Here is a 25,948-nt window from a genome sequence, read left to right as displayed (position 1 = left end):
AAGATGGTGATCAGACCGACGCTGAGCTCAGACTTCACCCAATCATCACACCGTACGACCATGACATCATCCAACCATCATATCATCCAACCAGTGTCCAACCTTCTCATCATCCAGTCATCAAACTATCCAACCAACACATAAGCTACCAGTGTTTATGCTAAGCTAGGCTAACAGGTTTCCAGTTGCACCCCCCTCTCACTCTCTGTGTTTGCAGACTGTCAGTGAATCACAACATGGATTAACAGGAGTTTACACAGCAGCACTGCCTGGCTGTGTGTGTGTGTGTGTGAGTGAGTGTGTGTGTGTGTTTACCTGCTGTAGATCTGTTCCTTTGGGGCAGGACTGGCTGCTTCTTCTTCCTCTGAGCACTGAACAAGCACACACACACACACACACACACACACACACACACACACACACACACACACACACACACACACACAGATGATACCTTAGAAGGCTGTGTGTGTGTCAGTCAAGCAGCCAATGAAGTGAAGGGTTAATTTTAGTCTGACAGCTGAAACTCAACCTGAAGTCACGTGACTCACCAAAACAAGAGCTCTGAAAACTTATTGAGAACAGCTGATACACCATTAGTTCGATTTCCTGTTTTTTTTGTGTTTTTTTTTTACAGTTGGATATTTCTTTCATACATCCAGCTGCCTTTTGATTTATGGTGAGCCCTTTTAACATTTAATAGCTAGTCTGGATATGTAATACAGATATCCACAATTCAATTCTTCTTGGTCAAATTAAACATTTCAGATATCCACAACTTCATTCCTCCTAGGACAAATCACGCCCCTTTCCCCGGTCATGTGTGTGGGGTTTCTCATCACAGAGATCTTAAATTCAGTTATGGATAGACACAATGTGAGATGTGGATATCTGCAACTAGATTATGACTATCCATAAGATCTAGTTGCAGATATCTACAATTTCATTCTGGCTTGTCACAATTCCAAATCAAGATATCTTCAACCCCCTTCCATTAAAGATATCTATAACAGCATTTATAGGTATCTTGAACTGGAATTACGCCTAGTCAGAATGAAATTGTAGATATCTGCAACTAGATTTATGGAAAGTCATAATTTAGTTTCAGCTATCTATAATCAAGTTACAGATATCTTTAATTTATTAATTGTGGTTAGAGATATCTCAAATTCAAGATATCTTTAACTTTTATAACTTTTATTTTAACTAGTCTAAATGTAGTTACAGATATCTTGAAGCAGAGTTTGGACTAGGGGAATTGATGTTGCAGATATCTGTGATGATGACAAAAGTTATGACAGGTAAAGGAGGAGGGGCTTGCTGCAGTGAACGTAGCTCTTGTTCCCAAAAAGTCCCTGATTATAAATTTGTTCTATTTCATGGTATTTTCTAAATATCTTGTCGATGACCACAATCGACATTTCTTCTGCTAAGAAAACTGTTAAAATGATTTTTTCTCTTCTCTCCTCCAGTTTATTTGGGTCAGTATCCAATGGGAAGCCTCGCATGTCCAGCGTCATGAACACATTTCTGTCTTTTAAATCACATTAAAGATATCTGTAACTGTAATTCTGGATAGTCCAAACTGAATTAGAGATATCTGCAACTGTATTTTTGACTATTCAAAATTGAATTTTGACTAGTCATAGTTATGTTGCTTATATCTATGATGTTAATTCCAGAGAGTCAAATGCAGCTGTTAAATGTTAAAAAGGGGCTTGCAATACTTGATTCTGTGTGTGTGTGTGTGAGTGTATTTGTCAATTTGACCTGAACACAGGGTGTTAACTCTAACAGCTGCAGTTCCTGGCGCGAAGTGACACGTGGAGCCTGAACTCACAGGCTGCTGATTGGACCAAACAGAGTCTAACTGCCCCCCCCCCCCCCCCCCCCCCCCCCCCCCCCCCCACATGACCTGAGGATCAGCTGATGATCAGCTGACACTTTATTAATCTAACCTGCTTTTAATCATTCACATGTTTTTGAGGGATGCTCGGGGTGCAGGTGTGTGTGTGTGTGTGTGTGTGTGTGTGTGTGTGTGTGTGTGTGTGTGTGTGTGTGTGTGTGTGTGTGTGTGTGTGTGTGTGTGTGAATGTGAATAAAGCATTAATCTTCATGCCTGTGTCAGCTGTGAACAGAGTAATCAGACTCTCAGGAGTCTCTGAGGACCACATTCAGACCTGGTCCTGTGTGACCAGCAGGCTGGCTCTGGTCTGACTATGGGACTGTCTCTGACTGAACTGACTGTTTGATATTAAAGGGTTAATCTGTGATTTTAAAATCTGGGCTCTTTCTTGTTTCTGTCTGAGCGTGTGCAGCAGGTCAACAGGCTGAACCATGACCCCCCAAATGATCTCAGTGAGTCCACAGAGTCCTGGTTTGTGTCCCTGACAGGCTCAGAGTGATAATCTAATGATCCTACAGAGAGCTTTAGGTAACAGTGGAGGAGGATTCTTAAGCACAGCACACATCAGGTTAGCGTCTGGGGACCTGCTGGTTCTCAGTATGACCCTCTTTAAACTCAGGACCCGTCCTGACCCGCGGTGCTGAAGTGTGAATCTTTATTGTCCACCTCAGTGAAAACACAAACATAGAAATGTTTACAAAAGGAACAAAGAGCAACAACCTGACGACGACGTTTTCACTGTGAAATAAAAGAGACGCAGATACAAAGACAGATTCTCTACAGTATTTTACATTAAAACCAGTCCCAGGGCGTCCCCCGTCTGCGTGGACCAATCAGGCACCAGCGTCTTTCACAGCAGCACAGGTCTAAGGGTGTCATGTGACCACAAGTCTGTCTGAAGGTTCAGGGTCTGGACTTGGTCTCAGGCTGCGAGAGGACCAGAGAAGAAGAGGATCATGGGACCTTTTTCTTCAGGACTACCGGCCCCGACCGCCCCCTCTTGGTGGTCCTCTAGGTGCTGGTCCTCCTCTCCTAAGTACTGGTCCAGGTCCTCCAGGACCCCATCCTCCTCGTCCGCCTCGACCAGGTGGACCGTAACCCCCGTCCTGAGGGGGGCGACCTGCGGGGACAGAGAGGTTAGTACGGTGTGATGAAGCAGTGATCCACAGGGAGCAGGCTGCGCCCCCTGGTGGGCAGTGAGATGTGACTGAGCATGCTCAGAGCTTTAGGTCTAACATTTAGAAAAAACTGTGACAGTAAAACAATGATCATAAACCAGGACCCAGACCTCCTTCAGCGCCCGAGGACTCGTGCTCCCCGGTTCCTGGGCCATCCTGCCACGGGCGCTTCCTGGGGGGCAGGGACGCCATGTCCATCCCCTGCAGAGAGGAGGAACGCTCCCGACCCACTGGAGACGACCCATCATGCATCTGTTGACCATCCCGATAACTGTCATGACCTAGAGACAGGAAGAGAAGAACCCCGCCACAATAAGAGTCTGCAGAGAGGTTTATCTGACCAATGAGAGACAGACGCAGCCTGACCAGCTGACGTCAGAGCTCCAACAGGTGACGGGGCTGATGGGAGGTGTAGTCACCCTCAGTCTGTAAACTTGATCTTTCTTTGTTTTTTTTCTTATTTCTATCGTGTTTTTTCTTCTGAACTGAAGTTTAATTATTTGTAAAGTGACCTTTAGTTTAATGAGGGGCTCCTTTAGATAAAACTCATCATCATTATTATAATTAATGTTATTTTATCATCATTCAGTTTTTTCTTGGAGCCGTTTTCACAGAGAGAGAAGAAGAGAGCGTTTCCTGTTCAGTCTAACGGTCCGTGCTGAGTCTGAGGAGGACCTGACAGGTGAAATAAAAACCCTCCTTTAGCCCTTTAAGGACTCTGACAGTCCCATGAACGGGGTCTTTGAGAAGCCGGGATAAATCGTTTAAATTAGATTAAAATCATATATAATTTTTTACCCAGAAGGAAAATGTTAAAACTGAGGAATATGGCTGAGACAGATGATTGTCGTCTTTGTTATCAGGAGTCTGAATCCACCTTGCATTTGTTTTGGCACTGTCACATAGTGTCCTTGTTTTGGAAAGCTGTTGAGGAAATGTGTTTAGAAACTGGGACCCTCTCACCTCCTCTGGGTGGACCTCCTCCTCGGGGAGGCGGTCTCCCTCTCCCTCCGCCCTCCCAGCCTCGGCCCATCTCCTCCGAGCCGTCGTAGCCCTCCTCCTGGCCCCCGTACTCGTCAGGGTAACCTCTCCCCCCGGGCCGGCCGGGGCCTCCTCCCCTGAACCTGAAGGAGCCAAAGAATCTGGATCAGACGCGGTCTGTTCACACCTGGGGGGTCAGCGGGTTTCAGACCCACCCCTCTCTTACCTGTCGTCCCTCCGACCTCTGAACTCTCCGCTGAACCTCTCATCAGGACCCCAGCTCCCCCCATTCCCCCCTCCCCCTCTGTGTCCGCCCCCCCTGTGGCCCCCCCCTCCCTGGTAGCCTGGTCCAGGTCTCCAGCCCTCCTCTCCTCTGCTATGGAAGTCCTGGCCTCCATCAAAGTCCTGGGGTCCACGGCGTCCCTGCTGGTTGTCACCCCAGTAAGAACCTGAGCCCTGGTCCGGTCCCCCAGGACCTCCAGGACCCTGCCGGTCTGATGGGCCCATATGGTGGTTTGGTGGTGGCCCCCGAGGGTCTCCTGGGAGGAGAAATGTAGTCAGTGTGTTTTCTGAGCGGGCAGAGGATCAGGTTCAGGTCCAACTCGAGACGTGTGAGCAGGGACATGAGGTGAGACATGAACCGGGTCCAGACCAGAGCCCCCAGGTTCTCCACCCAGGTTCAAGTCTCATTAGAGTCCTCCTGGTTTTAAGTTTCTGAAGGCCCTTACCTTTGTTGTTGGGCCCCTGTTGGCCCATCCCGTGCATCATGGGCCCTGAGTTCTGACCCTGCAAAAGACCAAATCCCAGTTATTGAGTCCTGGATCGTACAGGACTAACACCAGTCCAGGAGACTGAGCAACAGGAACATCATTAAGTGGGACCCGGTCCTGGATCACTCTGAGGACCAGGGCCCCCCTGATAGAACGTAAAACTGGACTCACCTGGTGCTGCATATATGGGGGCCCTTGCATGTTTCCTGGAGGCCCCTGCATGTTCCCATGGGGCCCTTGCATGTTTCCTTGGGGCCCCTGCATGTTCCCATGGGGTCCTTGCATGTTACCTGGGGGCCCCTGCATGTTTCCATGGGGTCCTTGCATGTTACCTGGGGGCCCCTGCATGTTTCCTGGAGGTCCGTGCATCCCACCAGGGGGCCCCTGCATGTTGCCCATCCCATAGTTGTTGCCATGTGTCCTGGGCGGGGGCCCCATCATCCCCCCCTGCATGGGACCCTGAGGGCCCATCATATTCCCCTGAGGTGGCATCATGCCCCCCTGTGGTGGAGGCCCCTGAGGATCCCTTGGACCCATCCCTCGAGGTGGGGGCCCCATCATCCCACCAGGAGGCCCCTGCATCCCTCTGGGTCCCATTCCATGTGGCCCTTGAGGACCCATGTTCCTGGGAGGCCCCGGATGTCTCTGCATACCCTGGGGTCCTTGCATGTCTGGTGGACCCATCATACCCTGAGGGGGCCCTTGGTGAGACTGGGGTCCAGAGGGAGGCCCCATTTGTCCTGGAGGCATGAAAGGAGGCTGCATGCCTCCGGGGCCCATGGGGGGCCCCATGTTGTTGGACATCTGCTGAGGTGGCATGTTTGGTGGGAAACCCTGCTGGCCCGGAGGCATCTGGCCCCCGGGACCCCCAGGGCCGGGAAAGGGAGGCATGGGGCCCTGTCCCTGTGGGGGGCCCATGTTCCCATCCGTGTTCATCTGGTTCATACGGTCCATCTTCATTTGCTGAGGAGGGAGCAGAGACGGACTTTAGTCTGAGACCAGGAACTACACCAGGAACTATCACAGGAACCACACCAGGAACTATGAGAGGAACTATGAGAGGACTTATGAGGGGGGCCAATACAGGAACCATTAGGGGGACCATCAGACACCTGTCCCCAGGTGGCGGCTCACCTCCAGCAGCATGGGGTTGGTGTACTGCAGAGCGGCCATCTCCTGCTCGATCTCCGCCTGAGTCTTCTTCTTGGAGTCCACTTTCTGCTCCACCTTCCGCTCTTTGGACAGGTCTCCACCAGGGGGCATCATGGGTACTTTGTTCTCCGCCCAGGCCTGTGGAGAGGGGTTCTTACTGTTAGCCACCATCTCTACATCATACACCTGATCCTGTGAGGATCACCAGCGGATCACGCCCCAGGTGGCCCCAGGTGGCCCCAGGTGAGTTTACCTGTTGGAACTGGGCCGGGATGGGTTTGGCGTACGGCACTTTCTTCTGAGGGACCTTCTTGGCGTCTTTCCCCATGACCTCGTCCATGCCCCAGTCCAGACCCGGGATTGACATTTCCACCTCTGGAGCCGCCTCTTTACCTGGAGACGATGGTTACACCTGAGTTACTTATAGAACACACCTGAGCTGCACCTGGATCACACCTGAGGTTCCCGTAGTGACTTAGACCATTCCTGAGGTACACAGGAGTAAAAACCAGACTGTACCTGAGTGTCACCCCCTGGTACCACCCCTCAGTGTCACACCTGAGTGTCACACCTGTCCGTGCTGGGAGAGGACACTGACTGACTCTACCCCTGGTGGACACTCACTGCTCTGCTCCTGCTCCATGGCGGCCTTCAGCTGCTCGGGGATCCCCATCCCGGGGATGGAGGCCACGCTGTTCAGGTCCACATCGTCTGAAACACAGAGTGAGCGTGAGCAGCTGATCAGAGCAACATCCCCACACACCTGTCCGTCAGTCTGAGCCCCACTGCTCACCGTACTCCACGCCGTCCTCTGACATCCCGGGCAGCAGGTTCAGGTTGTAACGGTCTCTCATCTTGTCGCCCGGACGATTCCTGGTCCAGAACTTACTGAGGGGGAGAAACACAGAGGAGCATGAGAAGTCTAGTTTCTCAGTTTCCTGAGAATAAAAACTCGTTCCTGAAGTTTGTGGAGGCCGTCACGGCTCAGGGCAGGTGTTTCACACCTGTACCCGCAGTGATGTCAAAGGCGTACCTGGTGTGGTCGTTGGAGCCTGAGCAGAGGATGTGACCCAGCGGGTGCCAGGCCAGGCTCCAGATCATCCCCTCATGAGCCATCTCCATGCCCCCCACCTCCTTCTCCACCCTGCAGACAAACACCAGGAGCAGTGAGTACCTCACAGCTGGACCCAACAGAACCACTCATAAGCCCCGCCCCCTCATGTCAGCAGGTAGGTCAAACTGTAGTCAGGTATAAACGGTTTCTGTCGTCATGGTCAGGTCTGATCAGGCTCTGAGGTCACCGCGCTCCTGTCAGACACGCTCACTTTGGAGCAGTCATTGTGCGACAGGAGGAGCGGACAGAGGACTGAAGAGCTGATCCAGGACTGGTCCCTGGATCAGTCTCTGGACCGGTCTTTGGTTAGTTACCCTGTGTGCCAGAAGAGCAGCGATCCGTCAGAGCCGCCACTCGCGAACAGACCCTCATGGACGGGATGCCAGGCCACAGCTGCAGAGACAGACACAGCACACACACTCAGACCATCATCATCACCTCCTCCTCCTCCTCCTCCTCCTCCTCCTCCTCCTCCTCCTCCTCCTCCTCTCCTCCTCCTCCTCCTCCTCACAGCTGTCAGCGTGGGCGTCCACTCACCTGTGGCCTCCTTCTTGTGTCCTCTGAACACCTGCAGCTCCTCCTTCAGGTTCCTGATGTCGAACAGTTTGCACAGGTGGTCTCTGGACGCCGTCAGCAGCCAGTTCCCGTTCAGGTTCCACTTCACCTCCATCACCGTGTTCTTGTGGGCGTGGCTACGGAGAGAGGCGCCAGAGGTTAACCAGGAAGAGCGCACACACACACACACACACACACACACACACAGAGCGTAATCAAACCCTCTTGGGTCTGATCTGGGACCGGTTTGTGGACTCACAGCGTAGCCAGACTCTGCCCGGTCTTTGGGTCCCAGAACTTGATTGGCTGCTGGCTGTCTTTGCTGCCTGAGACCACCAGGCCTTTAGTGGGGTGCCAGTCCACACACTTCACGTCCGCACCGTGACCTGAACAGAGACACACACACACACATCAGATGGGATGGTCTTAAACTTTGGGTGGATCTGGTTCTGGAATGAGGTCAGGATGTGGTCTGGTCGTACCTCGGAGGATCCTCTCTTCGTGGCAGCGCAGGAAGTCCCAGATCCGGACGGTGCCGTCGTCTGAGCACGTAGCAAACTTATTATCTGTAGGAGAGAAGCTGGAGAGGAGAGGACAGGGTCAGGACCTGAGGGTCTGAAGGTCTCCGTGGACCCTGCATCAGGGGAGGCAGACCAGGTGAGAGGGTGTAAAGCTCTAGAAAAGTCTGATCCACAATGACCACCCTAACATGGAGGGTTTAAACCGTCTCAGAAAGCAGAGGAGGTCTGATTCAGGGTCTGAGCCGGGAGGAGGATCTAGGTCTGGGACTTTAACCCCCCACAGTGTGAGGGTCAGAGGCAGACCACCCCCTGCTGTGTGACCCCTCATCTCTGTGCTGGGTCTACCTGAGTCTACCTGTGGTCACATGATGCTGTGTTTCCTCAGCCAATCAGCTTCCTCTGACACCATCCTGTTCCTGGTTCACTCAGGTCAGAGGTCAGACCCCTGACTCTTATTTTATTTTATGTTTCTGAAGCTGTTTGGTTTTTAAACTGCTCTGTCTGAGTCTGGTGACGGTGAGGATCTGATCTTCATCCTCACGTGGACGTCCTGTTGAAGATGAATCCACAGGTGTGAAGGATAAAACAAAGAGTCAGTCTGTGGTGATGGTTTCAGGACAGAGTCCAGGTCTGAAGGTCTCCACCTGCTGGACACTTGGTGTAATGACACCTCACAGCAGCTGCTCTTCCTCTTCCTCCTCCTCCTCAGATAAAGCTGAACCCTGAAGGAGGAAGCTGCTCTGGTGGTCTCCCTCAGTGATCACAGCCCGTGCTGCGTTCAGGGAACCTCAGAGTTTTTAATGTCAGAGAAACATCAAAGTCAGCAAGTCCTCCAGACTCAGACTCTCCCCCACCCCAGCGTCAGTTTAACAGAGTGTGTGTGTGTGTGTGTGTGTGCTTTATATCTATATCTACATATATTACATTATATTTATTCCTGAGTGTGTCCTGAAGGCATCACAGCCCCATCATCATCATCATCCTCACTGCCTCACAGAGAGGAAAGGAGGGATGCTGGGAGTCCTCAGTCTGCTGGGATCCACAGGAAGTGTTATAGCGCCCCCACCCTCCATCAGGCGTCTCCTTTTCTACACGGGGATTATAATCTCAGGGATTTAAGCAACAACAACCAAATAAACAGCAGAGGTGTTTTCTGTTGTAGGAATCAAACCCACATGTTTTTGGAGCTAAAGATCTGGGCTGACTGAGATGATGACCTCTGACCCACAGTCAGGTGGATTTTATTACTGTATAGAGAAACAGATGCAACAGAATGCTCCCAGAGGAAAATCTATCTATTCCAACATTAAATGTATCTTTTTGCAGCATTTTCAGATTATAATAAATAAGGGCTTTGTTCATTTTAATCAGGACGGTGAGATATGAGCCTCCTCTGTTTAACCCTCAGCAGCCTGAAGCAGAAACAACACAGACAGACAGACCATCAAACCAGTTTCTGAAGTTAGAGAGTGAACACATCACACTGTAGTCTGGAACCGATAGAGAAGTTAGTAAGTTAATTTGGAAAATTTACCTTTAACATAATATTAACTTTATATTTGAAATGCATTAATGTGTTCCTTATTTTATCAGTATGGCTTCAGTTGGAGATAATCCTATTTACTGAACTGAATGTATCAAAGATGTTCTGACAAATAGAGTATTTATCCTATTTTACATTATCAATCTGAGTCTGAGAAACACCTGACAAACTTAAAAATAAATCCATAAATTCAGTGGAATAAGAGGAAACTGTTTTTACGTACAATAAGACTTTTTAAACAATCAGACATAACTGTTTAATAACTTTAACCCGCTCAGTCTTAAAAGGTGGAAGTCAACTAGTGCTAAGTTGGAGGGCTAATATATCATCTAAGAAAGTAAACGAGTGCTAACTTGTCAAGCTAATATGCAATGTGAGAAAGTTAGCTAGTACAAGCTTGTTAAGCTAATTTGTCAGGTAGGATATTTAACTAGTGCTAGCTTGTAAAGCTAACATACCAAGTAAGACAGTAAACTAGTGCTTGCTTGTGAAACTAACATGTCAGGTAAAAAATTTAAGTAGCGCTAGCTTATCTAGCTAATATACCATCTAAGAGAGTAGACTAGTGCTAGCTTGTCAAACTTATATACCATGTTAGAAAGTAAACGTGTGCTACCTTGTCAAGCTAATGTCTCATTAAAAACGTTAACTAGTGCTAGCTTGAAAAGCTAATTTGCCATGTAAGAAAGTAAACTAGTGGTGTCTTGTAAAGCTTATACGCCATGTAAAAAGGTACTCCAGTTTGAAGCGGTTTCCTGTGTTGTGATGATCTGTGGGTCATGTGTTGTATCATCTGTTGTCTTTACAGAGCGTGTCTGCTCTGCCTGTTAATGATTTAACTTTAAACACCGTCATGTTACTGATTTTTGTTTCCTGTTTTTTTGGTTTCTTTGGTTGGGGAAATAAATTTCCCAACGCTCTGTTGGGACCAAAACCAGAGTCTGGACATGACAGGTGGTCTACGCTGGTGCTGCTACCACAATAAAAGACTCGTACACAGAGTGGACTTTACTGATCAGATCAAAGTTCTGACTGCAGCCTACGCTGAAATGCTACAAGGAGACAAAGTGAGGGAGAGCTGGAGGCCCCAGGGACTTCCTGCCCCATCACCACCACCACCACCACCCCCCCCCTGAGCTCTGCTAGTATATACAAAGCTACACGTCTGCACAGAAGCAGCACATTGCTGAATGCAACAGAAGACCTGACACAGAGACAGTTTCAGCTCTGAGGGCCTCCAGAAACTGAGCCACACACCACGACTGAAACACACACAGCGGTTATCTTTAAAGAAAAATCAACACCAGCCTCAGACCGAGCAGATGCCAACGCGAGCTGTCAGACCAACGTTAGCCGTCAGACCAACGTTAGCCGTCAGACCAACGTTAGCCGTCAGACCAACGTTAGCCGTCAGACCAACGTTAGCCGTCAGACCAACGTTAGCCGTCATCCTGTGACCTGTTTCTGAGGCACAGAGAGACGAGAGGCTTCGTCTGCCTGCTCAGAGGGAGCTACAGCTGGGGGTACGCTGCCCCCTGTGGACAGGAACTCTCTTTGGTCTCTACGGTTGACTGTGTGTGTGTGTGTGTGTGTGTGTGTGTGTGTGTGTGTGTGTGTGTGTGTGTGTGTGTGTGTGTGTGTGTGTGTGTGTGTGTGTGTGTGTGTGTGTGTGTGTGTGTGTGTGTGTTTGTGTGTGTGTGTGTGTGTGTGTGTGTGTGTGTGTTCTTTAGCTTAACAAAATGATCCTGTTTAGTTTTTAGCGCCTAGCATGCGGCTCATCTGAATGTTGGTCTCCTGGTCTGACACCAAACCCAGGAAAGGATCAGACCAGATCAGAAACGGACTCTGTGGGTCCTGCTGGTCCTGTTCGCAGAGAGGCATCAGGGCCCACTTCAGTCTGGATCATTTCCAGAGCGTCAAAGTAAAACACAGACCCAGTCTGCTTTGGTTTGTGAATGTCTGTACACACACACACACACACACACACACACACACACACACACACACACACACACACACACAGAGTATCCCCTGATGCCCTGCACATGATGAATCACCTGACACAGAGGCCCAGGTGTTCCCAGGTAACCTGACAGGTGAATGAATAAAGCTAATAATGAATAATGTCAACTCAGACAGGACAAAAATAACTTGTGGTGTCCCACAGGGATCTATCTTGGGACCCAAATTGTGTATTATGTATATTAATGATATATGTGAAGTTTAAAAAAAATGCACTGTATCCTGTTTGCTGATGACACCAGTTTGTTTTGTTCTGGACAAGATCTTGAGCAGCTTTTGGACACTGTGGGAACTGAAGTCAAAATATTAAAAAAGTGGTTTGATGTTAATAAACTCTCAATAAATTTAAAACAAAACTAAATATATGATCTTTGGAAATAGGAAAGTAAATTCACAATGTCACATAAAAATCGGTGAAGTAGAAATTGAGAGGGTCTATAGCACTAAGTTTTCGTGAGTTAATATTGATGATAAACTTAATTGGAAATTGCATATAAATAATTTAAAAACTAAAATATCAAAAATTATTGCTATATAAAATAAAATTAAAACCTCTGTAAATCAAAATGCACTTCACATCTTGTATAATTCGCTCATACTTCCATACTTTAATTATTGTGTAGAAATATGGGGGAATAATTATAAATCAAACACTCCATAGATGTTCCTGCTGCAAAAGAAAGCCATCAGAATTATTAACTTTGCTAATTACTATACCCCTACAAATCCACTGTTAATCAAGCAGAATACTTTAAAATGTCATGATCTTGTTGATTTTAACACGGCTGTTTTGATGTATAAAGCTCTCAACTTGAAGCTTCCACACAGTCTCCAAGATCTGTTCAAACTGAAAGAAAACAGATATAGTTTCAGAGATTCTGGTAACTTCTATAAACCCAAAGCTGGGACAAATTTGAAAAGTAGATGTTTCTCTGTGCGAGGGGTTGATCTATGGAACAACTTAGATAAACAACTTAAAGGCTCCAAAACTATTAATGCCTTTGAAAAAAGCTTCAAATAAAGAATTATTGAAAACTAAAGCGCACTCAGAGTTAATTAGCCTGCTAATTGAGACAAAGTAAAAATAAATAAATATATAAATAGAATCATATTGATACGTTGTCACTTCATTATTATTGTTTTAATCACCTTATCATTGCCGTTTTAATTTATCTTATAATACTGTCTAAAACTGAAGATTTAAGGACATTTTATTGTATGTGCCATCTTTAATTGTTTGGGTGGGAATACTGTGGGGGTTAGGCAATTATAAGCTTCAGCCTAAACCCTTTTGGTCGGCACTACCAAGTACATAGACCTGCACACGGTTATGTGTATGTATCTGTGTGTGAATATGTGTATCTGATATATATATATATAGTACAATGACCGTAAAAAATAAAAATAAAAAATAAATTAGTAATAATAATAATAACAATTATAGTTGTAATAATAAAAGTAAAAATAATTACTTTTTTGTTATTATTATAATTATTAATATTTTTATTATTATAATGGTAAAAATAACATTTTTTTTTATGCACAGTTCTTAGCAATCTCAAAGTGCTACAAGAAGAGTTAAAAAGCTGTGATCAGGTGATCTGGTTTTCTTCATCTGGTGAGAAGCTGCTGTGAGACGGAGAAGTTTCTGAATCAGTTCAGATTATTCTGACCCCAGCTGAGGGCGGAGGGCTGAGGGCTGAGGGCCGAGGGCCGAGGGCCAGACTACAGGAGACAAACGCGAGGACAGGAAGTAGCTGCTCTCTTTGGCTCTGACGTCAGCAGCACCTTTCAGACAGGCAGCAGTGTGTGACAGTGAAAATCAGCTGGAGGAACAGATCTGACTGACTCGTTTACAGACCAACAGGTTGGTCACATGACCAGGTCTGAGAAGGAGGTTCACCGCTCTGAGAGAGACTGTGTGAGCAAACTAGTGCAGCAGACAACTGAAAAAACCCTTCAAATGATGACACAAGCCGACATCTGGCACAAAAACTCTCTGAGAGTCACAAAAATCACACTGGACACTCGGTAATTTAAGACGTTTGAAACCTGCTGATGTTTTTGGAAAGTGATGTGAGATAATGTTTGTTATGATTCAGAACAATATAAATAAGTGTTCACGTGTCTAACACCTGTTTTCTAAACAGTAGCTTTTAGAGAGTATCAATGACACACTTCTTGCTTGCATCACCACGTTAGCACTGAAAACTACTGAAATAATGAGTAATCCATAGAAGTGTTCATTTTTTGACTTTATCAGACAGCTGCTGAGCCTGGGAGCTGTTAATAAACATAAGCTTAAAGACATCTGAATGATGTTAAGTGTTGGAGTTTGATTTGGTTAAAGTCTTGACAAAAATATTTTAACTTTCACTGCAAAATGAGTTTCATCTCCACACCTCAGCCTCCTGAAGTACTAACACCGTATTTACCCAATTATAAGACAAACCCCTCTTTTTAAGACCAGTCTTCAGAGAACGACTCTGATAACTCAAATTAACTTTGTTCAAAGAAACTATTTTATTAAAACTCAGAGATAACTACAACTATCAGCACGTGTCAAAGCCCCCAGTGATAAGACGACCCCTTTTTTCCCCATTGTTTACAATTAACAGAACTTGTCATATATTCAGGTCAATCAGTAATCGGTGTTGTCCACAGAAACACTCCATCAGTCTGTCTCTGTGAGAAACAGATCAACAGTCTGAAGGAGGAGGATGATCCTCAGAGAGAGAGGACGTCATCATCTACAGCAGGAGTTCTCAACTGGGGGTACGCAAGACTCAAAACTGTGCATTCAAATAAAATAGCAACCAAACAAATCTCACACTGTTAATTCACTCAGTGTTCGGACCATGTTTAAGTTCATAAACTTAATGTTAGGTTATTCAATTCCATTAAAAAATAAGAGTCTCTCTCAGACCGGGATGACAACACAGAGGAACACGCTACAGAACCAGAACCATCGCAAAACCCAGTCAGTGTGAGAAAAAATGTGTTTAAATAAGATGAACGTCCACAGGTCACAGCCCACCCACGGCTTTAAGATTTATCTGAGAAAGTAGCATTTTTATTTTTACTTTTTTAGCAAATCTATTTAAAATGAAGTTTGTGTCTTTTTTATGAGAAATGTTAATTCATTAAATTAACAACTTTGTTTAGAGAACAGTGCTTTATTTTGACACCATAAGGGGGCGCTTTAAGTTATTTCTCTGTGCATGAATCTTTCCTTTTTCAACACGTCTTTAGTTCCTTTTGTGGTAAAATTGATGCAGTTGTGTTTTGTCTTGATTATCAGGTTTCACATCAACGTTATTGTTGAAAGAGAACATTTCATAAATCAGACGCTGAAAGCTCAGCGCTGTGTGCTACGTCTTTATTTTCCAAACTAAAACTGCTCTGTGCTTGTTCGGGGTGCTTAGCAGAAAAAAAACCTTTCACAGGGAGGACGTCACTGAGCAAAGCTAGAAAACCACTGATCTACAGAACAAAATCTCACTAACAGACTCAGAGACCAGACAGGACTCTGTGGTGGAGATCACCGCATGTCTGAACACAGTGACCACTGCACCCAGTGAGTCTGGTTCAAACTGTAGCATGCAAAGAGGAAACCAGGTCCTGGTGATAAACTGACCCGCCCACAGTCCTGAAAACATGTGGAGACCCTGAAATCCTCTACCAGGACAGAGCCGGACTACATTTGGTCTCCTGGATCACAAACGTTCCCAGACAGAGGTCAGAGAGCCCTGATGGGAACGTGTTCAGTCTGTTTGAAACGAGCTGCTGACGTCAGATTTCAACACTCCTCAGTCTGAACTCCTCAGGTCGGGTTGTCTCAGTGGGATGTAGGGTTAGAGGTATGAACAAACAGGAAACAGCTGATTTCATCTCTCAGTCTGAACCTGAGGGTTGGGGGGGCAGGTGAGCACAGAGTCTGCAGCTCTCTGTGGATCCTTCTGTTTCACAGCATCACTGCCTGTTACTGAGGGCTGTGCCATGAAGCTAACTCTGTGATGCTAACGCTGGGATGCTAACCTCCACCATGTGACTGGATCATATATAAACATAAACATGACTGTATAACCGGCCTGATGTCGCTCAGAAACTCATGACTCTAACTACAGCAGTGACAGGCTAAAGGCACCTTGCTGAGGATCATGGGTAATGTAGTACCAGCAGTGTCATGCAGAACGTTACAGACCGGGGTCTACCTGAGCTCCCCTTCAGTCACAGGGCCAGTCAAGGTATGATGTCACAGTGATGTCATCAGTCCAGGTGTCTAACATAGAGTCTGTCTCATGAGCTGAAGGTGCGTTTGTTTACCAGGCTGTGAGGCTTCACACATGGTCCAGGTGCATTGTGGGAAAGGTTAAAGTCAGGGTGTGTGTGTCTCTCTGTGGCGTGTTACGGGTGTTGATGGAGGATTGGAAACTTTATTTAAACATCTAGAGCTGCCTGTTGGATGAGGCTCAGAGCAGCTTCATGCTTAACCTTTATTTTTAACCTTTATTGGTCCCTGCCGAGCTTTATTCTCTCTTTATTGGAGTCATCTTCCTCCTGACTGTCCTCGTCTCCACCCAAAGCAGTGAGAGGTAACGGTCGATAACTTTATTAACACACAGAGATAAACAGCTCATCAGCCACAAGAGGAAGAACATCAACAACAGATCACTGCAGTGTTGCAACAGCACACACTTACATCTGTCATGAATCAACCACAACAACAGCGTGAACATGTGGCGCCCCCGCCTGGCTGTCAGAGAGCAGCGCAGGCGGGCCGGTACTACAGAAAATGGTAGATTGGGTATAAACCTGGCTTCTCTAATGGCCTCCTTGTGAGCCTGGAACATCTTGACGTTGTTCATGTTGGACTGCCAGTACTTCACGTAGCCGCCGTGGTCCGCCGTCAGCATCCACATGTCGTTGTGAGACCAGGTCATGGCCCGGACCGGGCTATCGTGAGCCTGCAGGGGGCAGAGGAAAGGAGGAGGAGGAGAGGTCAGTGACAGAGTTCTGTGGAGAAGCTCTTTGTGCAGCTGGTGTTGGCGCCTGCCGTGGTCACACGTTCAACAACCTGGAACCAGTTCTTCTTCTTCTTCTTCTCCTGAGCTCAAACACAGCGAAGACAGTGAAGCTGCTGCTTTGGAGCACAGGAGAAGAAGAAGCATCGACTGCAGTTCCCTGAGTGTCCACTAGGTGCTGTCTGTCAATGTGGCCGTGTTTAGCTCAGTTCATTCAGTCCAGTTACAGTTCTTTAAACTCTGAATGTAAACTGTCTGCAGCAGGGACAGAAAAAATAAATACATTCACATAAGTATCAGATTATTTTTTGTTTCACAAAATTTAGATCAGAAGTGTTTTGTAGGTTTTTGAAGAGATTTTTATATTACTATTTTTAAATTTTAAATTTATTTTAAATTTTAAATATTCAATTTTTTGATTTACCATTTTCATACGAGGATTTTTGTTTTACAATTTTTCAATCTGGATTTTTTTTTTTTTTGTTTTTAGATTTTTCAATCTGTTTTTTTTTTTAAGATTCTTCAATCTGGATTTTTTTGGTTAACAATTTTAAAATCATGAATTTTCTTGTTTTACCATTTTCTTTGGAGATTTTTTGTTTTACTATTTTTAAAAAGTGTTTTCTTTATTTCATCCCTTTAAAAGGGATTTTTATTTTGTTTCAAGATTTTCATATATAGGGAATATTTTTTTTTTTTCATTTTACAATTTTTAAATAAGATTTTTTTTTGTTTTGGCAAATTTTGAATAAGGATTTATTTTGGCATTTTTTGTTTTAAGATTTTTTTATTGGATTTTTTTTGTTTCATGATTTTTAGATAGTTTTTTTGTTGAAGAATTTTTAATAGGGATTTTTTTGGATGCATGATTACTAAATTGGGATTTCTGTGTCACAGTTTTTAAATAGGGACTTTCCTCATATTTTGTGATTTCTTAATGGGGAATTTTTTATCTTTTTTTTCAAATTTAAATCCTTTATTCTAGTCTGTTTATACGCTGGGTCAGAAAAAAAAGATACTGCTTTTCTCCAGCAGAGGGCAAAATGTTTTTTCTGACTTGCATTATTGAGGAAAATATGGCTCCTGATATTGTCTGTAGACGTCATTGTCATCATTTAACTTTTCACATGGTCTGGTGTCAAAAACAGAAACAAACTCAAAAAGCGAAAATCTGAAGAAATAAATGAATTGCAATTTTAATCAAATTTGCACAACGCCAAAAATGATCAAAGAGTCAAATCGGGCCCTAGCAAACAGCATCAAAAAGTCTGCTTGTTTTTTAAGGTAATGGGAGATCTGCTTATTACCATCCTCTGAGAAAGACACATGAAACCCAGGAGGGAGTGTTTACCTGTAGGATGGTCTCAAAGTTGAAGGTGAGGCCGTTCCACAGAGTGAACTCTCCACTGGAGGCTCCTGTGACCAGGCGTCGACCCTCAGGAGTCCACTGGAGAAAGGAAACACAGAAACACCCTGTTCAGCCTGAGCTCAGTGGGATTTTCTCCTCTCAGAGACGTGTCAGCGTGCTGCTGCTTACCCTGATCACAAACACCGGACACTTGACTTTGTTGGTGGAGGTTCGGACGAACTTTGTGGTGACGGCGTTCATCGGGTTGTTCAGCATGCCAACAGGAGGAACCAGCTGAGAGACACACACAGGTTGGATTATCAAACACAGAGAGCTGCAGAGAGCTGTAAGCATGTCACTGATCCAACAGCTCTACACACTCTTCTTCTTCTGCCGTCACATCTTAAAGCTCGTTCCACCTCTCGTTTATCTGAAGTGATTAACGACATCTGAGTTTTCTTTGCCTGAGCTGGACCCTAAAGTGTGTCGCTGCTCATTGTGTGGCACAAACATGAAACCAACAGTGAAAGAAGAGACAAAGGTCTTTTTTCTTCTTTCAGACCCAGTTAACCAGCAGTGACTGGAGATGGACTCTGGTGGACTCAGGAAACCCTGACTGAGCTGTGGATCAGCTTCACCCTCTCAGACTCACGTCATTGTAGCATCCCGCGTCGGGCTGGATGGCTCTGAAGTCCCGATGGTCTCTCTGCCACAGGCGGTTCTGGAAACACAAAACATCACGTCAGGACCCAGTTCCTCCTCACACAGGACCAGATCCTCATGCCTCAGTCAGGAAGAGCTCTGGTCTCATTTGGACACACAGGTTAGTTTCTGTAGACCAGCTGATAAGCAGGGATAAGGACCACACCTTTCAGCTTCTGCTGTGATGACACCTGCTCATCAGCGTCAGGAGCTGGATGTTTCTGAGATAAAAGTTCAGATTCTGATAAACCCATGTATGCTAACTGCTAGCATATCAACGGAATTTCCCATATATGTTAGCACAAAGCTAGCGCTATATTTTCTCCATGGTTGTTGGTGAATTAGGAGATGTTTGACATGCTGAATGTGTTGAACAGGAATCTGGTGTCAGAGAGTAATGATCATTTCTCTGTGTGTTCAGTTCTTTAGTTAAAGCTCCAGCAGAAAATCCTGAATCAGAGTTTTCTTGGGAAACTGTTAAACTGCTAAGCTAAGCTAGCAGGGGGAGAATGTTCAACGCAAGACCCAGCTGCTCTGGTGTGATTTAAAGAATCAAAAAGGGAATCATTACGCATACAGGCTAATGATGTTAATGGATTGAAACAACTTTTATTGAGTCTGATCAGGATCTGGTTTTTGAAACCCACCCCTGGTACTGAAGAACAGCTGGGTACAGGGAATAGGAGTGTCCGACTCCTGGTCTGATCCGTGTTGAGAGAAAAGACAGTCCACTGTCAACCCAGAAACTTTCATCATCTTTAAATCAATCCTCAGGTAGAGTCACAGAAACCGTCAAACGCTCTGATTAGGCCTGTCACGATAATCAATAAATCAATTAACCGAACGATAAATAAAAACGTCCTCAGTAAGTTTCCCAGCCTGGATAAACTGTCACGTGCTGCATGTTTGTTTCCTCCTCTCTTTGGACCAAAGAGGCTGAATGAGAAGATGGCTCACTACGTCTCTCTTTCCTAACATCGGGGTGCATAGGTTCTATAGCAGATTTATAGCGGAGTGAGCATCTGTCAAACATGTGATCTTTGGGGTGAAGACGGGGCTGCTCGCGCGTACATACGGAGAGAGCTGAAGCGAGCGTCCTGAGGGGTAAGGAGGAAACACACGCTAATATGAGTGATGGCACCAAAGATACGGCACTTAAGCCGCCTGCCACAGTCCCAGTGTGGGAATATTTAGTTTTTTATCAGAATGAACAAAGTGTGAGCTCATGAACACCAACCAGCTGATATGTGGCATTGGTTTGAAAATAGTGGCGACGAAGAAGAAGAAGGGGAGGTGCAGCGGAGCCTTGTTCTTTGACAATCCGCTCTTACTGAGGCTTTTGGTCGGCAAAGTAAATAGAAATAAAAGCTCCAAATGGTGGCGCTCAAAGACAGATACATTACCAAAGAAATGCAGCCCTTCAATACGGTTAAAGCCAGAAATGTTAAAAATGTTTGACAGACAGTACGGATTGACTGGGAAAAAGTACATGTTACAAACAATTCAGGAACTGTATAAACTCCCTTTGATTTAGGCTATAGTTTTTATTGTCGTTTTTTGGAGTTTTTTCTTTAGAGACAGGGTCTATGTTTGATTGCTTTTGATTAGTATTACTTATTTTCATTGACATGTATTTTTTTCTAAAGAGAGTCCATTTCATTTTCATTGTATTTTTTTTTCTTTCTTGTTTGTTAAATTTATTATATTTTTTTGTTTAATTTATTTTATTTCAAAGATCCTGACCTTTTAATTACAGTTAAATACTCTTAAGAAATTAAAGTTTCTTGCTTTTGATATGGTGTACTCACTTTATTATCCCATTTATCATAGTTACATCAATGAAAAAATGGAAAAAAAAACATCAAAATAATATTGACAATAATATCGTTTATCGGCAATAATATTTTGGAAAATTATCGTCTAACAAAATGTGTTATCGTAACAGGCCTGCCCTCAGATTAGGTGGAGGCACTGAAGGCACCCCGAACCAGCATGTCTACCACAGCATCCTGCAGAGATATAACATCTGTCTGCTTTGAGCTTAGTGACAGGATGTTTCTAAGGTACTATGCCTGATGTGTTAGAGCACAGGTAAAATCTGCTCACGCTGAACACTGAGGCGTAACCAAAACCTGGACCTGCTGAGTCCAGCTGCAGTCTGACTGCAGTTCATTATGTACGTGTGTCAATGAAGCTATGCTCAGTCTGTTCTGGGTCTGACTGTTTACATGCATCTTCACAGTCTGATCTCAGTCTGACTAAGCTCAGTCTGATTTCTGAAGCTGCACGTAAAGGTACAGAGTGTGTCGACATCAACAGGAAGGACAGGTCATGTTTTCCAAAGCACTGATGTTGATTACTTTATAAAAATTAAAAATAGTTTCTAATCTCAGTTTTTCATGGTTTTAACTGGTAGAAGAAGACTTCATCAGAGAGAAAAGAAGAAGAAACGTTGGCCGAGCTGCTGTGAGATTCAGAAACTGAGGAAACAGCCCCTCCCTCCATCAGCAGGTGTGTTTACCTCCAGGTATCTGATGACTGACGGGTTGTAGTCGATGGTTTTGCGGTTCACGGCCTTCCTCATGCGTTTCCCGTCAAAGGTGAGCTGCTGCATGGCCTGCTGCTGGGCAAAGTCCGGGCGCTTGTAGAACACCTGCCGCGGCGCCTGGTGCTGGAACCGCGGCATGTGGAAGAAGCGCTGCGGAGAGCCGATGTCCGTCGCCATGGTGACTCACTACCTGCAGAACGAGACAGCAGAGGGGGAGGGTGGGGTCAGACGATATGAACGACATGACGGACACGTGAGCGGAGGGAGCAGGAGAGGATCTCTGAGCTCTTCTATAGATTCCTTCACAACACAGCAACTTCATCATCATCATCATCATCATCATCATCATCATCACACATCTCTGCACCACATGCTTCAGACAGAGAGGTCTGTGTCAGGTTAAATCCCTACAGGCACACTGAATCAATGAGCCTCAGGCAGGAGGTCAAAGGTCACCTCTTCATCAGCACACTGCACAGTAACAGGTCACACACCTGTGAGGAGTCTGACAAACACAGACACACGCTCCAGTGATGGCAGAGCCCTGCAGTTTTTAACCCTGACCCCCAAACCACCATCTTTACTGTGGCACAACGAGCAACGACTCATATCTGACGTTCATTCACTCAGGAACAAGCAAGCCTCACACACACACCTTAAAGAGTCAGCACAAGCTCCATACACACACCTTAAAGAGTCAGCACAAGCTCCATACACACACCTTAAAGAGTCAGCACAAGCTTCATACACACTGTTTTCCAAAGAGCACAGCAGAAGTGTTTGCCTCCTCAGGAAACAAAGTTAAAGCACGTTTCTAAAAGACAGAACGAGTGTCAATAACAACCAACGCTGAGCGCCGTGTGGAGCTTTAAAAAATATTCATGAAATAAAGAATAGTTATTTTTCTTCCAGAGAGTATCGATGATTAAAGACGATGACACTAAATAAAATCCTGTGTTAACATTTAGTTGAACTAAATCTTCATCCCATCTGTCAATAAAGCCTGCCACCGCTCTACTTCACCTCCTACAACATCAACAGCCCACCAACTTTCCATGCACCTGTGGCTAACCTCAAGTTTTACAGCCCTGGGAAGATAACTACATCTACAAAAAGACTCATCTGGAAGAAAATACAGATTTTAATTCAAGACATTAGCAAACAAAAAATGACAAGCTTTGCAACATTATCGTTTTTTTGTTATCTAATTCAAGTACTGTCCTTGTAGTTCTACAATTTCAAAAACCTTCTTGTTTAGACAATTGTTTCATCTGTTTTAATTAGGGATAGACTGATTATTGGGGCTAATATTTGGCATTTTCAGGCACATCGGCATCGGCCTTTTTTCTAATCCGATGGCCGATTAGAAACAAATTTCAAACTGCATTGTTGCAGCTCTGAACTTTAACTGTAGAAAACTTAATTTAACGCTATTTATTTTTTAAAGTTTCATTTAACTTTATAAAACATGCTGCTGAGCCTGGGAGCTGTTTAATAAACTCTTGTTAAAGGGATTTGAATGAAGTGTTGGAGATTGTTTTGTTCAAAACTTTGACACCAATATTCTCACTTTGACTGCAAATTAATATCAGCTTCAGTTATCAGCCTCCTTGACTACAAATAATCAGTATCTGTATCTGCCTGGAAAAATGCATATTGGTCTATCTCTATTTTTAATTGTGCACAGAAAAATACGCACTTTATTGTCTTTGTTGTGAAGATAAAGTAGATATTTTGGCTCTGAAATGACTTTAATCCAGGTGAGATGAGGGAAAATGGCCCCTTCAACAGTAAACGCTGCAGACCCCTGTCAGACAGGATGACCACGGGTGGTCACATCACTATTTGAAGTGCTCTCCTGTCTGAGGAGACACAGGACACTTCTCACTGTGCTTTCTGTCTCCTTCTGAAGCTGGATTAACTTTGATTTGTTGGGGAAGTAAACTTTGCTTTAACTGGCTTTAACAAGCACATACAGTAAAGACATAAGAGCTCAGATTTCTGTGGTATGGCTAATTGTCATATTCCTCCAAACAAACCGTCAAAGCAAGTTAAGACTGTAGTTCATACTACAGATCAAAACGTCTGTTTACACAGAAATATACAAGAATGACATGCTTTTTCTCTGTACAGTGTTACTACATTCAGTCATAGATTTGAACAAAGTAGATATACACCAGGGGTCTTCAACCTGCGACTCTGGAGCCTCATGTGGCTCTTTGACTCCTTTGCAGTGGCTCCTTGTAGCTTTAAAAAATATTACAGAAATGTACATATTCTTTTATTTTACTTGCAGGGGGTATTGGTGTTCAAAGACATCTACACTAAAATTGATCATGTGTTAACAATTTGCTGAATTAAAAATGCATTCCATCTTACATAAAAAGCTTTCCATTTTTTTTTTTTAGATTTTAGCAATTTTTAAAGCTTCTTTCTAACTTTGGGATTTTCATTTTAATGACTTTTTTCAACTTTAGTAAAAAATCAAATAAAAAAAACAACTTTTTGCACATTTTTGATTTAAGCAAGTTTTTACAAAAAAAGTTAAATTCAGTTTTTTGAACACACAATTTTACAGTATTTTGAAAAATTGTTGCAAATTTTTGAAATTACATTTTTTATTGCAAATTTGTGAAAATGTTTGAAAATGTTGGGAATTTTTGCAACTTTTTGCACATTTTTAAATTGTATTTTTTAAAACATCTGATAAATTTATGAATGCAATGACATAATTAAAAAATATATTTTAAAATGTATTCAAACTTAAAAAGTAAGACATTTCATCTACAACTTTATAAACACAAAAACAGTCTGGTTAAGATAATTATTTATTAGGGTTTTTTATTTTTATATTTTACTATTTTTACTTTTTTATACACCGTTTTGTCTTTATTGTGAAGATAGAGTAGAATTTGAGGCTCCTGAATGACTTTAATCCAGGTGAGCTGAGGCAAAGTGGCTCTTATGAAAGTAGAGGTTGCAGACCTCTGATATACACCATACAGGAAGTGAATTCTACTCTGATTTTTAACTCATACATATCCTACACAGGTCAGAATCAAACTCTCCTGAAAAGAAAAACAGATGCACATCCAGATGATGAAGCAGCCACAGACAAACCTGGAGAACACAAAATTATCTACTGACTCCATCATGAACTCAAACACTGCATCAGCTCAAATGTAAAAATGAAGCATCAATATGTCTTTGTTAATCAACAGACAGCATCAACTCCAAACAAGATCAGAGTCAGGTCTTAAGTATCCCCTCATATCTCTGTGTTTACATGTTACAGAGCTCTCAACGTCTCGGGGAGCTATACTGACACAAACCTAGTCTACACTGACAGTTTCCTGGGTTTGTAGCAGTTATTAAGGTGCTCAAACAGAGTGGTAGTGCTCAGATACACTGTGGGTAACGAGTGTGCATGACAACACAAGCTAGCTGCTACACGAGGGCTCCCTGCTAACAACAGAGCTGATGCTAACACACTGTTAGCTTTGATCAAAGGGACACGACTTTGTTGACATACGAAGGGTTTAGTTTAGTTCTTGGATGGTATTTTTAATAGATTAAATACACGGTGTAATGTCCCAGTAGTCACGTATTTCTACGTTCAAATGTTGTTGCTAGCCCCGTTAGCTCGTGTTGCTACTGTGCTAACAGGCTAACAGTGAGCAGTTACAACGGCTTGTTTACACGCTGCTGCTCCTCTCAGCTAAATTCTGTAATAATCTGGAGTATAGAGAAATACGCTGGGTTTTAAGGCACACTGTAGCAGTGAAGTCCGTCACGTACACGCTGTTTTTCAGGTTTGTTCTGTCGGGTTAGGCTGACGGAGTTAAATGGCGGCCCGGTGCTGGAAGTCGTTGCTACGACGCGCTGAGGCTCCACACTCACCTACAATCTCCGCTGCAGACTGAGCTATCTAGCTGTCATTAACGGGCCTGAATCTTCCGTGAGAGTTTCCCTTGGGGGACCATGAACGTGTCAAACTTTATTCAGCTGGTTAAAGGTTTGGCCCGTTAGCCTCCCGAGGACTCCATCGTGACGACTCTTCTTCTCAGCCAGAGATTAAAGCATGCTGGGAGATTTTCTCAACGGGCGGGAGATCCATGGGTGCACTAAGCAAAGGATCATGGGAAACCGAGTTTGACAAATTTTCAGCTCTATGCAAAACATTTGATTTTTTTTAAAACTCATCAGTGTTGAAGATATTAAGATCCCGAGTTTGCCCAATCAGAGGCACAGCTCAGCTTAATGAAAGACGGGGACTAAGGCCTCATTTTACAGTAGGGGAGACCCGGCATGGTTGTAACACTTTCTGCTTCAGCACCTGCAACTCACTGAGTTTTTGAGTCAGAGTTCTCAAACTTTAATGCAGAGTACTCATATTTGTTCACTACAAATGGCACCAATTCAAACCTCTGCAAGAATATCACAGACCTCATAAGGTGAGGTCAAATACATGGTGGTCCTTTGTTACAACCATCCCCTCGACCAGGTTGTAACAGCTAGACAAAAAAAGCAAAAATATAGATGATGCCCCTCAAAAAGGGATTTATTGAAACAGAACAATGAGGG

At 44.5% G+C, this 25,948-nt stretch overlaps 2 protein-coding genes across 3 annotated transcripts in view; both read right to left on the bottom strand.

The window, feature by feature from the left end:
- The window catches only part of LOC141803851 (dual specificity protein phosphatase 18), a 3,553-nt gene extending 1,745 nt beyond the window's left edge, over positions 1-1,808 (bottom strand). Inside the window, exons 1-2 of one of the 2 annotated variants that reach the window (XM_074687881.1) lie at positions 1,771-1,808; positions 316-371 (exon numbers count right to left, since the gene is read on the bottom strand). Coding sequence is in view for 1 of the 2 variants with exons in the window: in XM_074687880.1 (XP_074543981.1) it covers positions 316-371; positions 552-696 (201 nt within the window). In the remaining variant the exon portion in view is untranslated. Of the gene's footprint in view, positions 1-315; positions 372-551; positions 994-1,770 lie in introns of those variants that run through there. The other variant, XM_074687880.1, reaches the window with a different exon arrangement.
- A 712-nt stretch (positions 1,809-2,520) lies between these two features.
- On the bottom strand, positions 2,521-25,439 carry wdr33 (WD repeat domain 33). Its single transcript, XM_074687839.1, has 21 exons — positions 25,265-25,439; positions 21,338-21,554; positions 18,767-18,835; positions 18,304-18,408; positions 18,118-18,213; positions 16,558-16,709; positions 8,139-8,236; positions 7,916-8,042; positions 7,639-7,793; positions 7,416-7,494; positions 7,021-7,131; positions 6,781-6,875; positions 6,612-6,698; positions 6,241-6,380; positions 5,970-6,125; positions 5,007-5,798; positions 4,794-4,851; positions 4,292-4,604; positions 4,048-4,208; positions 3,195-3,365; positions 2,521-3,026 (listed from the first exon to the last, which is right to left on the bottom strand). Exons 2-21 carry the CDS (start codon positions 21,539-21,541, stop codon positions 2,884-2,886), a joined length of 3,312 nt encoding a protein of 1,103 aa, XP_074543940.1. The 5' UTR covers positions 21,542-21,554; positions 25,265-25,439; the 3' UTR covers positions 2,521-2,883.
- Between the last annotated feature and the right edge of the window lie 509 nt (positions 25,440-25,948).

The sequence above is a fragment of the Halichoeres trimaculatus genome, unplaced genomic scaffold, assembly GCF_033239565.1.
Source record: "Halichoeres trimaculatus isolate MK-OKI-2021-1 unplaced genomic scaffold, fHalTri1.1 fHalTri1_scaffold_15, whole genome shotgun sequence".
Classification (NCBI taxonomy): domain Eukaryota; kingdom Metazoa; phylum Chordata; class Actinopteri; order Labriformes; family Labridae; genus Halichoeres; species Halichoeres trimaculatus.
This window is presented reverse-complemented; position numbering and strand designations above follow the sequence as displayed.